The sequence below is a fragment of the Passer montanus genome, unplaced genomic scaffold (assembly GCF_014805655.1).
Source record: "Passer montanus isolate IOZ18808 unplaced genomic scaffold, ASM1480565v1 scaffold24, whole genome shotgun sequence".
In the NCBI taxonomy this organism is placed as follows: Eukaryota; Metazoa; Chordata; class Aves; order Passeriformes; family Passeridae; genus Passer; species Passer montanus.
In genome coordinates this window covers 5,148,434-5,163,911 of record NW_024367037.1, presented here as the reverse complement: position 1 = coordinate 5,163,911, position 15,478 = coordinate 5,148,434, and the positions used below count along the sequence as shown (strand labels likewise).

General features: G+C 38.1%; 1 protein-coding gene across 2 annotated transcripts in view; it reads left to right on the top strand.

The window, feature by feature from the left end:
- The window catches only part of INVS (inversin), an 85,182-nt gene that overhangs the window by 66,404 nt on the left and 3,300 nt on the right, over nt 1-15,478 (top strand). Inside the window, exons 12-15 of one of the 2 annotated variants that reach the window (XR_005627631.1) lie at nt 796-1,008; nt 7,710-8,011; nt 9,339-10,146; nt 14,214-15,105. Coding sequence is in view for 1 of the 2 variants with exons in the window: in XM_039711080.1 (XP_039567014.1) it covers nt 796-1,008; nt 7,710-8,011; nt 9,339-10,146; nt 14,214-14,446 (1,556 nt within the window). In the remaining variant the exon portion in view is untranslated. The remainder of the gene's footprint in view (nt 1-795; nt 1,009-7,709; nt 8,012-9,338; nt 10,147-14,213; nt 15,106-15,478) is intronic. The other variant, XM_039711080.1, reaches the window with a different exon arrangement.

The window sequence follows — 15,478 nt, the reverse complement described above, 5'->3', positions numbered from 1 at the left end:
AGCAAGAGCCTTAATTTTCACAACCACATGCATTGACATTTGTTATTGGCTAGTCTTATGTTACATGGTATTGATTATGGTTTGTGACTGATAATTTTCAGTCCCTAAATGTCTTTCCCTGAAGTTTCAGTGTTGGTGAGGGAGATAGATTTTGCTCCCATGTAGACAGTGGGAAATATGGGAATTATTTTGAAAAAGTCCTAGGCGTCTTTGCTACTATTAAAACCCAAAGCAATTTAATATTTTGAACATCTGTGTCCATCTGAAAACAGACTTAAGTTTTCCTAGTACCTTAAAAAAGATATTATCCTTCAATATGGATCTAATCCTGCTGTTCTGTCATAGTGTCTTCAGTCAATGTTATAGAAACTAAACCAGATTTGACGGTAGCTTTCTAGAACTTAAATGCATGTGGAAATAACAGAAAAATGTTTTAACTTACCTTTTCTTTATATTTCTATATGAAAACTTCAATAACACATTTTAAGGACTGCTTTCCTAAAGCAGTTAATGCTGTGGATGGGGCTTTGGGAGATTTAGTCCAAACATTTCAGGTTCCCCTCTCCCACCTTCCATATTAGGAGGCTAAAATAAGCTTTAAACATAACCACAGTGTGTAGAATGAGTAAGGTAGCAAAATAATGCCTAAAAAGGTGAGAAAAACAGCCTACTGAAACAGTGTTTAATCTGTCTTCACACTAGATGTTGCTTTATTATGAAATGAGAGTGAAGAAACACACATTGTAGCTAGAATTCTAGATCAGTAGTAATTGTTGTGGCTTTTGGTTTTTTTAGGTATACTCCACTTGATTATGCCTTGCTTGGAGAACACCACGAAGTGATTCAGTTCATGTTAGAACACGGGGCTCTGTCTATAGCTGCCATTCAGGATATTGCTGCTTTCAAAATTCAGGCTGTCTACAAAGGATACAAAGTTAGAAAGGCTTTTCAGGAGAGGAAGAATCTTTTAATGAAACATGAACAGCTGAGAAAAGATGCTGCTGCCAAGTAAGTCTGAGACTTGAAACCTACTCCAGCACATAGACATTTGTTGTAAGTTTGTATTTATCCGTGTATGATTTTATGTGTTGCTCATCACTTTTTGTTCCTCTTGGTAAAATTAATGAAATGAAAGGAAGCATATAACTTCCATAACCATAGACAGATGGAAGTTATTTTCCATATAATCCCAGTTTAAATAACAAATTTGTATTATATACTGTAGCAAGGCAAAATACTAAAAGTTGATGAAATAGCATGTTAGTGTCCATGAATCTTTGCTTAATATTCTGTATGATAAAATGGCTTGGGAAACATTTTTTCACTTTAAGGTAGTGAAAATCTTTATTTGCCTGTCAAGTCTCGATATCCGTTTTGAACAGAAATTAATCAGTAGCTGAGGTAAAAAACCCAAAAACAAACCAGGGAAAGCCTGGTTTAGTAAGGTTTAACTCAATGTTTCTCTAGTAACCTGGACTGCTGATTTCTATTTTCAACTTCATTTTGGGCCTTATTATTCTCTGCACTTATATTTTGTGCTCTTGAATTAGAGAGTTCCTATGAATCGGTTATGTTGGATTACAGCTAACTAACATATGCAATTCAAATTGTTGTCAGCAAGATGTGTAGGTTCTGGCTGAGTTTCAACCCAATTTAAATGTGGTAATGGTAGCACAGTGGTGAAATTCTAAAATCAGAAGGTACATAAATGATTATCACAATACGTTGCTTGCTTGGAATTTATCCTTAAGATTCTTAGTATGAAATTAGCACCTGGTTTCTCTTGAAGAAATCTGATTCTGACATGAAAAAACATAACAGTCTGAAAAGATTTCTGCATTATTTGGGAGTATTGTTTCAATAAAGAGAGATCATAATTATTGCACCTAGAGGTATTTTTGCTGCATCTGTGTATCACAGACAAATTCATCTGCACTCCACTCTGTATCAAATTTGGTAGTTTGATGTTCTGCATAATTGGCCAGTCAGACCTTCATTGGGTTTGATTGCTGCTAGTATAAAACAATTATTATTCCCCAGGAAGAACCAAAGTTAAGAAATACCAGATAACTCATCTCTTACATCTCTACATCCTGAAGTTGTAACCTGTAGCTCTCCTACTGTTTGCCTTTTCTGCTGAAATCAGTGTAAGTCAAAACTATGCATGGGGACGCTGCCCTGGAAAATATTCCTTTTTAGTATGGAGAGCTCTGCTTATTGCTGTGTGGTCACAACTGACTTTACCAAATGAGGTAGTTTTATCCTTTGTGATGACAGTCATTTTTAGAAGAATCTCTGATCCACCATGTAGAAGATTAAATGGAAAAGCATTGTCTCATGGAAATTTGGGGGTATTTTTATAATAGTTTTCCTTTGTGAGTTTTTGATGCAGTTTCTGAAACTTACTTAGCTGTTGTTGATTTGTTTGAAAACAATAGAAACAAAGTCTGTGTACCAAATACCATAAAAAGAGAATTACAGTACAATTGGAGTGTACAAGCAAATCAGGTTGTCACATAACAAATTTTATTTAATTGCAATTTTATGGTCTGTAATAAACTGAAGGGGACATTATGTTGTCATCATTCTGCGTACCCATCTGTGCATTCCACAGCTGAAATTGGCCAGGGTGCTCCTGCATACAGAAAACTATTATCCCTACTGGTGTTTAAAAATCTGGTCTCCAGATAAAAGGAGACATTATGTGGGGATCCTGAATGATGGTGAGCTCCTAGACTGAAGACACACACCCTCTCCCCAACTACTTCAGTGTAGATATTTAAACTTGCTTTTTGATAAGTTACTTTAGAGAGTCTCTCTAAGATAGATCACTCCTAAATCTACTTGGGTTTAGATAGTCTGTTCTTTTTCTGGTGTTTTTACAGTAACAAAAAGTCACCCAGCATCTCATACCTGTATTATTTTCTGGTAAAATTACATTCACTGTATTTAAAGCATATGAAATATTTCTATACAAACATAATCTCCCATGTTTTCTCCTATATCAAAGAAATTGTATTTTATAAAATGGAGTTTGATGATGGCCAAAACAACATGCACACTGTTATGTCACTGAGCAAAGAGACACACCAGAGGACCAATGTGGGTAAGCTGGGAATCTTGACAGAGCTCAAATGTAAAAATGCAGTTCACAGAAGGCAGAAGCTGGGACAGACTGCAAAAGCAGAGTGTAAATGCATTGCTTGGGCATGTACATGGTGTCAGAAACACCAAAACTCAAATAGAGACTTCAAAGAAATGTTACAGGTTACAAAGTGAGTTTGTACTTCTACATTGATAAAAATAGTAATACATTAGTAAAAGGCTGAGCAAGGAATGTGTGGGCCTGTTGCTGATGGCGCCTTTAGTGACAACAGACACAGGTGTGGCAGAAGTACTCAGTGCCTTCTGTTCCTCAGAAGCCAGAAGAAGGTCTCCCAGACCTCTTTGCTCAGAGAATTGGTACAAGGAGGAGCAGAACTGCCATCTGTGACTAAAGATTAAGTCAGGCTTGAGAGAACTCCGCCCAGACAAGTCCATGGGACCAGGTTGGTTGCATCCAAGGGTACAGAGGGAACTAACTGATGCCCTTAAAAGGTCACTTTCCAATGTCTTTGAAAGATCAGAGACCAGGGAGGGTCCCCTATGATGGGAGGAAAGAAAATGTTGCACCCAGCTTCAAAAAGGGCCAAAAAAACCCAAAAATCTAGGGAACTGTAGTCCGGTCAGTGTTTCTGGTCTCTGGGAAACTTTTAACAGGCAAAAGCTGGAATGAGAGATTTTGCCTGGAAATAAAGAGAAATTATTTCACCCTTGAGAAAATCAACCATTAGAACAAACAAAAGAGGTTGTATGGTCTCTGTCCATAAAGGTTTTCAAGACATAATTGGATAAAAACCTGAACCACCCAATCTGACCCTGTTTTGAGCAGCCTGTTAGCCTTGCTGACTTCCTGAGATCCCTTCCAGACTTTAAAAAGAGGATTTTGGTTTACTTATTGCAAAACCAGGTGTTTAAGAAAATAATATTTGTGTGTTTAAAACATATTCAGAGAAAACTAATTTCCAGTGTAGTGAATTTTGAAAGGGCTGCAGAACTCATTCCTCATTTGTTCACCTCCCCTTTCAATTTCTCAGGATCAGTTTCTGAATCTATACTTCTGCTTTTCATTCTGGCCAGTTGAAGGAAACTGATTGAGAATGTGGATGTGAAAGGGAAATGGATGAAAGTGAGTAAGTAGCTCATGATATTTAGGAAGAGAAGAACAGAAGAAAATAAGAAGTTCAATTAAACAGCCTTCAGTAGATTTAGAAAAATATTTTCATACCAAGAGAGTACAAGTAGATTATGAGGCTTTTCAGAAGACTGGTGGTTAGCCCTGCATGCTGAGAAAAGATAGGGGAGTGTGGCAACAGAGAAAATAATGAGCTCTTCAGCAACCTGAAAAGGGAAAGCACATATTGGAAATTTGATGTAATTACTAAAATTGACAGTAATAAGAACATGCAATGATAAAGCTAAACAAGCTGAGGTGCTAAATAAGAACTGACAAAGGATGGGAGGTAGGTATCACATAAAATCCATTGTAAACATACTCATTGGAAAAGGAAGAGTAAAGAAACAGTTGGTCCATGAGAGATGCTAAGTAGACTGAACTGTTCTGTGGGATTTTTTTTACACTTCAGAAGAAATTACATCAAACCAACTCAATTTTCTTTTGTGTCTGAATAACAAGTTTTGTGGCCATGGAGAAACAGTCGCTGTCATTCAGACTTGCCTGAAGTCTTCATACTTCTTCGTGGGAAATTTCTCATTTGTCACCTTTAAACTGGAAGTGTATATTGATGAGAATTTCACATAAATCCATCATGAATTTGTATTTTCATTTAAGAAGTAAATTTGAATTTGAAAATAGAAGTAAGATGCAGAAGATTGTAAGTACATTGAAGAGTAAATTAGAAATCAGAATGGTGGTAAAATAAATACAAGAAATGACTGAATTAAAAATAGTTACTGAGGTAAGAACTAATGGACTGCTCTACACATTCAGGAAGACCCGTCAACATAGGAATACTGGACAGAAAATAACTGTTGTCTTAACATTTTTATTAAAAACTATCAGTTTAAAAGGTAGTTATAGATCAGAATCTGAACACATCATGAGTCAGTGGTATCATTCTTTTGAAAATAATTATCATGCTAGATTGTGTAGGAGGAGATGCTGTTTATACAACATGAAATATAACTGCTCTTAGTCCAGAGAAAGCTCCACCAGTAATAGCATCACACCTGGAGATCTATTTTCAGTCATTCAGAGATTTTTAAAGTAAGTTTTTGGGGTCTTCTTGCAAGGATAACTTTAAAAACACTCTCCTTTAAAATATCCTTCAGCGTGTAGATAAAAAAAGTTAAGTTTCTATTCTTAACAGAATAGAAAAGGTTGAATTCATTAGCAGAATTAAAAATTCAAAACATCTCTGTGTCTTCACAAATGTGTGTGTAAGGCTGAAACTGTTCCTTTCCATCTGCTAAAGGCTCAGTTTTGATTCTTTCACTTTTGCAACAAAATGCAAGCTTATGACCATTCAGAACAAAATTGTGTTGCATTTACAATGGAAAATGTTGGCCTGCCAGCTCTGTTATCACTGTTGAGCTGTCTGACTTGAGAGCCCAAATTTGGACCTTGTTGAGTTTGCCAGAACCTCCTGAGAATGACTGAGAGTTAGAAGTTAGATCCTGTATTTAGAATCTTGTCTACTTCCTTCACTTGTTCATGAAACCTAGCCTCTTAAATTGGACAATAGTAAAACTTAGAAATTTTAATTTCAAAGAGATCTTTCACTGTAATACAAACTAAATTTCTGATTAAATCGAGCAAAACACAAGGGGAAGGTCTTATGTATTCAGGAGTCTATTATTCAACTAAGCTGTACTGTGACAATTGTGATGGTGCTTTATGAATAGGGAGCTTTGAAATCCCTTCTCTTTATTCTTTCTTCAGTTTAATCTGAAAAATTAGCACACAGATAAAACCTTTAAAGAAAAAAACACGTTACTTCTTGGTTTCTGGTCCTGTCTCATTTCAATAACTTTACAACTGTTATGTTGCTGAAGTTATTGTTTTGAGTTTATCTGCTCATCAGAGGAGTGCAGGTCACTCCAGCTTGATTGTGTATCACAGAGCCCATCTCACACTTCCTTTTCTAATAGCCTGAATAGAGGACATTAGTAACAGGCTGCCTATTCTTGTGAAGAATAGAAAATTACTATTCTGTGGGTACCAAGATCTGATTTATCAGCTCAAATGGCACAGTAATGGCAGTGAGATCCATACTGTACACAGTCCCAACATCCCCGCATAGTCCGGTTGTGGAATGCCAATATTAATGGAAAGCAGCCACTTTTTTTTCATGCCAGAGGGAATACTGAATCCCAGGCTGCTGGGAGTGTATTTTTTTAGATCAATTAGCAGCTTTTCAGGTGCAAAGTTCAATCAGCTTCTTCTGCAGAGCATAGTTGATAAGATAGCACTGACAGATAAAGTTAGGGCTTCTCGCTGGCAGCTCGCGCTGCAGTGACACGCGCTGGCAGTGACACCACTCACAGGAACTGGGGCTGGCGTGCTGCATAACTCACCTGTCACACGCCATGCTGGGAGGTGATGTGGCAACAGTCTGCACACTGTGTTGGAGCACTGGAAGCAAGTTAAAATACCAGGCAGCTACATGATACGGCATTTACCGCCTGTCCGTTCCAACAGGAAAAGTGTCACTTCATCCAACAACCAGGGCTTAATTTATAAAAACGACTTCAGTGGGAGGTAGGTATGTAACGTTTGCCGTGTGCTATTGGGTTTATTCTGCTTGGTAGGAACAAGAATTTAAAAGATGAAGTGCAATGACAGCCAACTATATTTCAAAATGGGCTGCAAAATTTTATTCAATGGATGCAGCTTTCTTAAGTTTGTCCAAAATTCTCTTTTATAGCTACATCATTAAGACATGCATGACTTATTTAATTTTGGAAAACAAAAGTTGCCCTTGTAATTGGCATACTATGTGCACACAAATTTTTAATTCACATCTCATATTATCAGTATTTGTCATTTAAATGACATATAACATTTCTGTAAAATTAATTATCCACTAATGACAAATACATAGCAGCAAGTTAGTACCAGTAGCTAGTTCAAAGTTGGATTATAGTTATCTGTATTGACACATTTAACTTCAAAAAAAATTATTTTCAAAGATATTGTGTCTTTTGTTAAATTTTTTTGCTTTTCTAATATAGTGCATTACATTACTACTCACATGAAAATATTGCTCATTAGTAATTACAAACACACTTATTAATGTTGTGATTCTTTTTAAAATCCTACTTTTAATTTTTGTCCATTTATAAAACCCCCTAAATTTAGTTGTTTTCAATAAGTGAGTGTACTAAGATCAGTCAAAACAACTGCAAACTGATTGGGCAGCTGGCTGACAGGGACTTAACCTTCATCAGACTGTAGCTGCAAGTCAGTTGTTGTTTTGGATCAAGTTAAGACATTTCAGTGCAATTTGTGTCCTTTTCTCACCAAAAAAATGTCAAATCAAGGATTTGTTGTGGCAGCGTCAGATTTTTAGAGAGAAGTGTGTTCAAGTTAGATACGTGCTCCCAGGATTTAATCTTCAAAATTCTTATGGTATGGACTGTAATTGCAGGAAACGTGAAGAGGAGAGTAAGAGGAAGGAAGCCAAGCTGCAGAAGGGGATGCAGAACGTGGAACAAAACAAGTTTCAGGTACAACAGAATCCTACAAACTGGGAGAAGGCCACCAGTGTCCCAAGGTTACCCAGCAAAGCAGCTGACACACAGAGCAAGAGGCTTCTGGCCCTCAATGGTTCACAGATCCAGCCAGGGAGAAACAGCAGAGGTTCTCCTAAAGCTGGTCATGACAAAGGGACCCCAAAGGAGAGCTGCCTGTCAGCAGAGCCTCAGAGCGAAAGTCATAAGATCAGGCAAGGTTTGTGATCCTTTTAAATTGTGCTGTTTATCTGCTTTGTCCACTTCTTGGGGGTATTTTATACATAGAACCCGTTTTGTCTTTCTGTGATTTCATATTCTTTCATCACTTGAGCAATTTGTGCAGCAGGGTAGAGTTAGATACAGATTCTTTCACCCTGGGTGAAGTAGTGAAAAACAGCAGTACAGTGTCTATAAAAATATCTAGAATACGTGAAAATAGGCTGTGGGCAATTGTTCTATTAGTTGCACCATTCAGAGAAAATAAAGATTCAAGATATTTGACATATCATATGTGGTGCACATGAAGAATGTAAATGGAGAAATGGTAGCTCTGGTTTTTAAGCTAGATTTATCCTCTCGCTCAATCCAACTGGTGTTTGAAAGAATGCTGTGCCTTTTTTAGGTATGCATTCTCTTTTTGTTACTGAAGTGGTGCCAGGAAAGTTGATGCAACAAGGATCAAACCATGAAGTTGTACAGTCAGTTCTCATTAGGTGTTTTAATCAATCCTCTTTTGACCAAAACTTTAATGGACTTAATTGGTCATTTTATTGGAATTAAATATAAATTTAGACCCTCTGGGCTGTGAAAACTGTGATTCAGTTGTTGGGTGTTTTCTGATCTGGTTATCCAGTCAAAAGGGTATCCTGTAAAGGATACAAATACAAATAGAGCACGATTTCATCAGGTTTTGGATGATCTAGGTGATTTTCTGGAATGACAGTGTATCAAAGATCTCTTCCTTTTCTTTTTTCCCCTCCTACCTGCCCTGTAACATCCTGTCTGTTTCGTTTCATCCTCTCTGGTCTTTTTTCATTCTGCTGTTAATTTCCAAGCAAAATGGAAGGTGAATGGAAGATGGGGAATTTTCAGTTTTGCACTCCAGTCTGCCTTCCAAGTCACCCTCACCAGAGTGTTTAGAAGCAGTGATTGCACAGCAGCAAGGGAAAAATAGGAAGGGCTTCATAATTTCATTCAGGATGTCAAGGGAAGTACTGAGAAGCCAAGTGCTTTGGGTTTCCTGGGTCAGTGGGTTATCCTGTGCCAGGATACAGCATGAATAGAGCAGGAGTTTTTTAGGCATCTAACTCAAATGTAATGTTAGAAAGAAAACCATTTGTACAACATTAAGCAAATGAAGGTGTTTGGGACTCCACTGTGACAGGCAATCATGTCCTCTTCTGATTCTTCTTGCTTGCATTTTTTTTTGTTCATTTAAGTGAATCCTAATGTGCCCCAAAGGTAACTTAGCAAAAAAATCAGAGACATAAATGACGTTTTGCTGGGTCAGAGACTGAATTTGTTTTAAATTTCTCTGTCTAAAGATTCATTGAGGAAACACATCAAAAGCAAGTCAAGTTGTGTCCATTTCCACTGTGGCAAAGCAAATGAGGGAACAAAAGCTGAAGTGAAACCTCAGGCTGCAGCTGCTGCGGAGCCGGACGGAGGAAAGCACAAGGAGCACGCTGTGGACACAACGGATGCCTGTGCTCGGAGGAGCAGGAGGCTTTCTGCTTCTGCCTGTAGGACTGCCAGTGCTGGGGAGAAGCTGAAGGATGCAAGTCAGCCTCCCTGTGGCAAGAGGGACCACGGTGAGGGAAGGGCTGTGTTCTTCTGCGATGACGGTTGTACCGGTGGAACGGCACGAAACTCAAAGCTGGGGGAAGCGTCTTCCAAAGGCAAAAGGCACCAGCAGAAACACAGGAATAAAGAGGTAAATGATAAGAGATGTTCACCAGCTGGTTCTAGTAGACCAGGAAGTGCCAAAACAGTGTTTGTAAGCACTAGAAATGACAGCCTGCATGCTGCAGAACAAACTGTCAAAGTGGGAAACAATGAAATAGCAAAAAAGGCCTCTTCATTATTGTCTGCTGAGGCAGAACCTACCAGGACTGTGCCAAGAAACCCAATAGCATGTTCTGCTTCTGGTGACGGTTTGAACTTGGAAAAAACAGGCTTGATTGGATCCAGGAATGCAGATGATCAGTTATGTTCTGTTCCATGGCAAAATACAAATGTTGAACTAATCCCTTTAGAGATTAGAATGCAGATCATAGAAAAAGAAAGAAAAAGGAAAGAGCTTTTTCGGAAGAAGAACTACGCGGCCACCGTCATACAGAGGACGTGGAGAAGGTAAGGGTACTGTTCCAGTGGCTAGAGAAGAGTGAGATACAAGTAGATGGAAATGAAACTAGCCTTGTGGGCAGTGTGCTTTATTTTGCCTACAATGTTGCCAGTGCTAAATGAGACAGTTAATAATCTTTCCCCACACGAAGGGAAGTGGGTTCCAGTGGCGTAGAATTACATTAGTAAGTTCATAAAAAGTGCAAGGTAAGTGATGAATTTTAATAATCAGAGAAATCATTAAACTTCTATTTCAAGTTCTGATATTTCTTTAGAGTACAAATCAGGATTTGTCTAAACCTGGAGTTCAGTGACATACTTGAAAGTCTGTTCTAACCTAACATTTAACCAGATAACCAAACCACTGAATGTTTGGGAGCTTTGAGTGCTCATTGACAAAACTTGAAGGTAGCTTGAATTCCTTGATTAAGCAGGTATTCATGAATGTATTTCATGCATTCATTAAAGCATTATCCTGCTTTCATGAATGTCTTTCAGCCACAGAAATGCAGTCATTCTACAAGTACATGCTCCTTAATATTTAATTTCTTATCAAAACAGGCAGGAAGAGTATGTAAGGGGAGTATATCATATGCAAATTATTCTTATTTCTTGTTTTTATTTAAACTTCTTTTTTTAATTTTACTGGATGCAGAAAACTATAAATTGTATACATTTACAAATATTCTTTCCAGGTCTCTCACTAGTTTAACAGTTTCTCTGAGGGACTCTGGATTGATGATGTTCCTGGCCATGGCAGGGAAGGTGGTGGATGAGATGGTCTTTAAAAATCCCTTCTAACCCAAACCTCCCTGTGGTTCTGACTCCATGCCATATTCCTCTGAACTGTGAGGAAAAGCAGCCACTTTTTCTCCCAGGGTTCCAGCACTTCTGCTCTCCCTGCTGCTTGCTCCTTTGCTTTCTTTTTTGATGTAGATCCCAAGTTCTTGTCATATGGGTTCAAATCACTCAGATACCAAAAGCTGCAGGAAGCCAGGAGTAGGCTAGGAGAGTGTATCTGCAAGTGATGCTGCTGCTGGCTCTGCTGCTTTCACTCAACACCAGTTTAAAATCCTCTGTTACAGGGGGCAGGCACATGCTGTGGCTTTAAGACAAAGCAGATTCACGTGTAATGAGTGCTTGTGAAAATTTCCTCACAAGAACCGGGATCCAAAGCCATGCATTAAGCTGCCCTACCTGCACAGAAATCTGCATTCCATTCCCACTACAGATGTTGGATAGGCCTTTCAAAACTGTGCACCTGCTGAAGCAGGGATAGTGTGCGTTCTCTCCAAGAAGTGCATGGCTTACTAACACTTTGCATTTTGGATATTGTGGGATTAAAGATTGTTTAAATTACATTTGTTATTTAAATACTTAATAGTGAAAAGTAAATATCTTTGTTCTCTTTGCAAGAACTCATAGAACACTAACAAAGATCATAAGTTCTGCAAAGCTGCGGGAGACATTAGTTTGGCAGTTCTTCCACAGTCCTGTGTTTGCTTTTCTTCCAAACTTGCACATGGTAAATAGCATGTACTAGTAGAGAGCAGTAAAATTATATAATGTTATTGTGTAATTCTACATTAGAAACATGCAGAAGTACATGTTTGAGTTCTGAAATTTCTCTAAATTAGAACTAAATGCATTTGTCTCGCTCTGCAAATTTTATAGTCTTATTTATTATTTACTTATTGAAGGCAAACACAACAGCAGAGTGGTACTGTCTACCTAAGTGTATTATACTTGCCGTTCTCAGGAGAATGTTGCAATTCCCAAATCTGTAAACTTTATAAATGTACTCCTCAAAAGTGTATATTCTAAGGTGTGTGGCTTGCCAAAGGTTAATTGCTTATCCTGCTCAGTGAGGCTTACACATTCTGTGTCTGTTCTCTCTCCTGGGGGCACAGGGCCTGTGCCATGCTCCAGGGCCCACAGGAAGCCGACAGAAGCTGCAGTAAGTTGGTTGCTGTCATTGTTGTTCTCCCACTGGAGTCAAGCTGTATTTTTAAATATATTATTGCTGTGTGCATACTTTGGCCAGCAGTGGTTTTTAAGATTAGAGCTTCTGTAACAAGGAGTGAGAATACCACTTGCCAGCTTTGTTGTTCTGCACGTGGATATTCCACTTTTCTTTTTATGTGCAGTTGTTTTGTTGACTAAGCATCAGTTATATTTTAAGGCACTGTGTCAGATTCATATTGTATCAATCTTGGTCCCATCCTCCTTTTTTCTCACTAGGATCAGAATAATCTGAGAGAGCTGAATTAAAAAAATACAGAACACTTGCTCTACAGACAACTGCTTACATCTTCTCAGTGTCAGAACCTCACAGTTCTTTTCTTCTTGCTAAAAACTACCAGAAGTTCTCTACAAACTTGCAATCACAGCTGGGTGCAAAGGTGCAGTGACTGTGAATGAAATACTTCACGTATCAGCAAAGGCATCTGGCAGTAATTACTGAATTCCAGGAGAGTAGCTTAGTATTCTTTTCTGCTCCAGTATAAAACAGTTCCCCAATTGTTTTTTCTGCAGTAAAGTATTCACTTAACCCATCCTTAGCTCAAGTTATGTTAGCAAGTCACTGCAACTGCGATCTCTCTTCACTTTCTTTTCCTCTCTTACCCTATTGAAAAATTAAAAGTGGCATATTATTTAAGAAGATCGAGTCATTTTTCCCTCTGTCTCAATAATACTCCTGTTCTGAATTCATACCATGCTTCACAACTTGCAGGCCCTGACAAGATGCAGTTGCTGCCTGCATTTATGTACTTCAATGAGCTGCATAACAGTACATGCCTGAATTCTGAAGCTTCACTAAATTAAGATTAAATACATTTATCTCACCCAGCAAATTTCAGAGGTAATTTACTAAGCTTATTGGAAGTTTAAAATTATTTGGGCTGTAATGGAGCATATCATCCCCGTTTGGCATTCTATTGTGCTTTTATGTACTCATTTCTTGTATATGGCTGCTGCTGTGTTTGAGTTATGTAGTTCATTGGCTTAGAACATATATTTAAACAATTTGTATTTGGCTTGTTGTCTTTTGTTTTAATTTAGGTTGCAGAGGGAACAACAGAAGAAATCACCTCTCTCTCTCTCTCTCTCTCTCCTTCCTCCTTTGCTTTACCGTGCATCCAATAGAAGCCTTTTTGAATGCCAGAGGGGATGATGATCAATGTGTTTTGGCCTGTTACCAAACACTTATAATTAATATTTTACAAGTGTTACTCAATGCTCATTTGTGACAGGTTTGTACTGGGAGGATTGAGAGTTAATTGCTAAGCCAGTTAATTGACTTGTGAGTGTGAAACGCCGATATCCGATTGAATACTTACATCCGATTCAAGCGGGGAAAAAAAACCCCAAACAACTCCTTGCTGCCGGTGCCATTTGCCACCGGAGTGTGAGGGACAGATAATCTGCTGCTGCCACTCGCAGAGGGATGTGACTGTGTGTAAGATCAAAGCAGCTGAGGCAAGGCTGGGTCAGAAGACAGGGAGCCTTTGAAGGGAAGGGAAAAAACATTGATCGCTGAAAACAAGGTGAGGGGAGCATCTTCAGAGGAGGGGTGGAGAGCAGCTCAGTTTTCTGCAGAGGAAATGTGCAGTGGAACCCACAGGAGGCAGATTTGGTTTGTCTCTTGCACCGATTGACTGGGGACATGAAGTGCTAAGGAACACAAGAAAGTTTGGTGTTGTTGAGCTGTGAATATACTGAAAATGAGGAAGCAGTACTGATTATACCATTACCATAAATATTTACAGTTTTGTCTTCTGCTGATTTTCTATTTATAAAGCAGCTGATCAGCTGGTGTTGAAGCACTGTAACTTTTGATACCTGTAATGCCAGATCTTTACTAACTGTGTGAAATAATGAATGCATCCAAAATTGAACCCAACTCCTACTTTTTCTTCTGAACAAACATTTCTCATCCAAGTGACTTAGCACATCAGTGGGAGTTCTGTTTTCCCAGTTACTCATGTAATCCACCATGTGAACTGATGCATGGAAAGCACAGGAGTTAAAACAGGTCACCTAAAACAAGTGCTCTTCTCTTTTCTGCTCTCTAGTTACCAGCTAAGACAGGAGTTGTTTCAGCTCCTTAGTGCTAAGCGGCACTGCAAGGAAGATGAAGACAAATGGAGACAAGAGGCAGCTGCCTTCTTCATTCAGGTTGCTTGGAAGAAGCAGCTGAACCATAGCCCTCTGAAATCAGTTCCTTCATGTAAAAATATGAAATCTGTAAACAAAACCAGCTCAGCCATAAAAACCAGCAAGCAGTCCATCCTAAAGCAGATATATGGTAATTTTCTTTTCACTATAATTTATTTGTATAACTATGCTTTTATTTTTATAACAGAATGTATTCATCTATGCACTTCTTACCTAATTGTTAAGAATTTCAACTATTTATAAAAATTAGTCTCAGGTGTTCTGGGCAATTGTGTTTCTGTTTTAGGTTAAATAAACCAAACAACTCAGTGATTTAGAATGGCTGCTGCTGAAGCTGTTTGAATCCCCACACAGCATTGTTTCAGCACAGGTCTTGAGCAATCAAATAATTCCATTGCCAGAGCTGCTCACATATATCAATGTGGAAAGAGAACAGAGCAGTTTAGCTGGGGATAGCTGGCTGTATCCATGCAGAGTGGCTGTCTGGATCATGATTTGGTTTTTTAAAGCATTGTTTTAAACATTTTTGTTTGTTTTGTACTGTTTTAAAAATATTTTCATGTTCCGTGTTGATAACTTTCCTGTATGAAGATGTGGTCTTTATGGCAAGAACAATATTGTCTTTTATAATTTTGCACTGCTTTGCACTGTGTCTGAACGCGCACGTGCAAAGGAATGCATCTTCAAGAAAAGGTAGAGGAAAAGTATTTCTTCTAGACCTTGAGCTCCTTTACAGTGTGGATGACTGATGGAGTGAGGATATGCTAACCATATGTACTTTAACAGGTGGTAAGTCACTTCTATCATGGCTCTGTAGCTTTGAGAACCAAAAAAAAAAAAATAAGGCTAATAAATTTATTTTCCTTCTTTTTTTATAGCAACTTATATATATGTGTGTATATATATATATCTATCAAGATGTATTTCAACATTAGTTCCATTTCAGTTGTGGTTGTCATGATTTTCTGTCATATGGAATGTCTCATGAGTTTCCCCATAAAAAATGAGAGTAATTTTTCGTTTTTTTATAGCAACTTTTATATATGTGTGTGTATATATATATATATCAAGATGTATTTCAACATTAGTTCAATTTCAGTTGTGGTTGTCATGATTTTATGTCATATGGAATGTCTCATGAGTTTCTCCATAAAAAATGAGA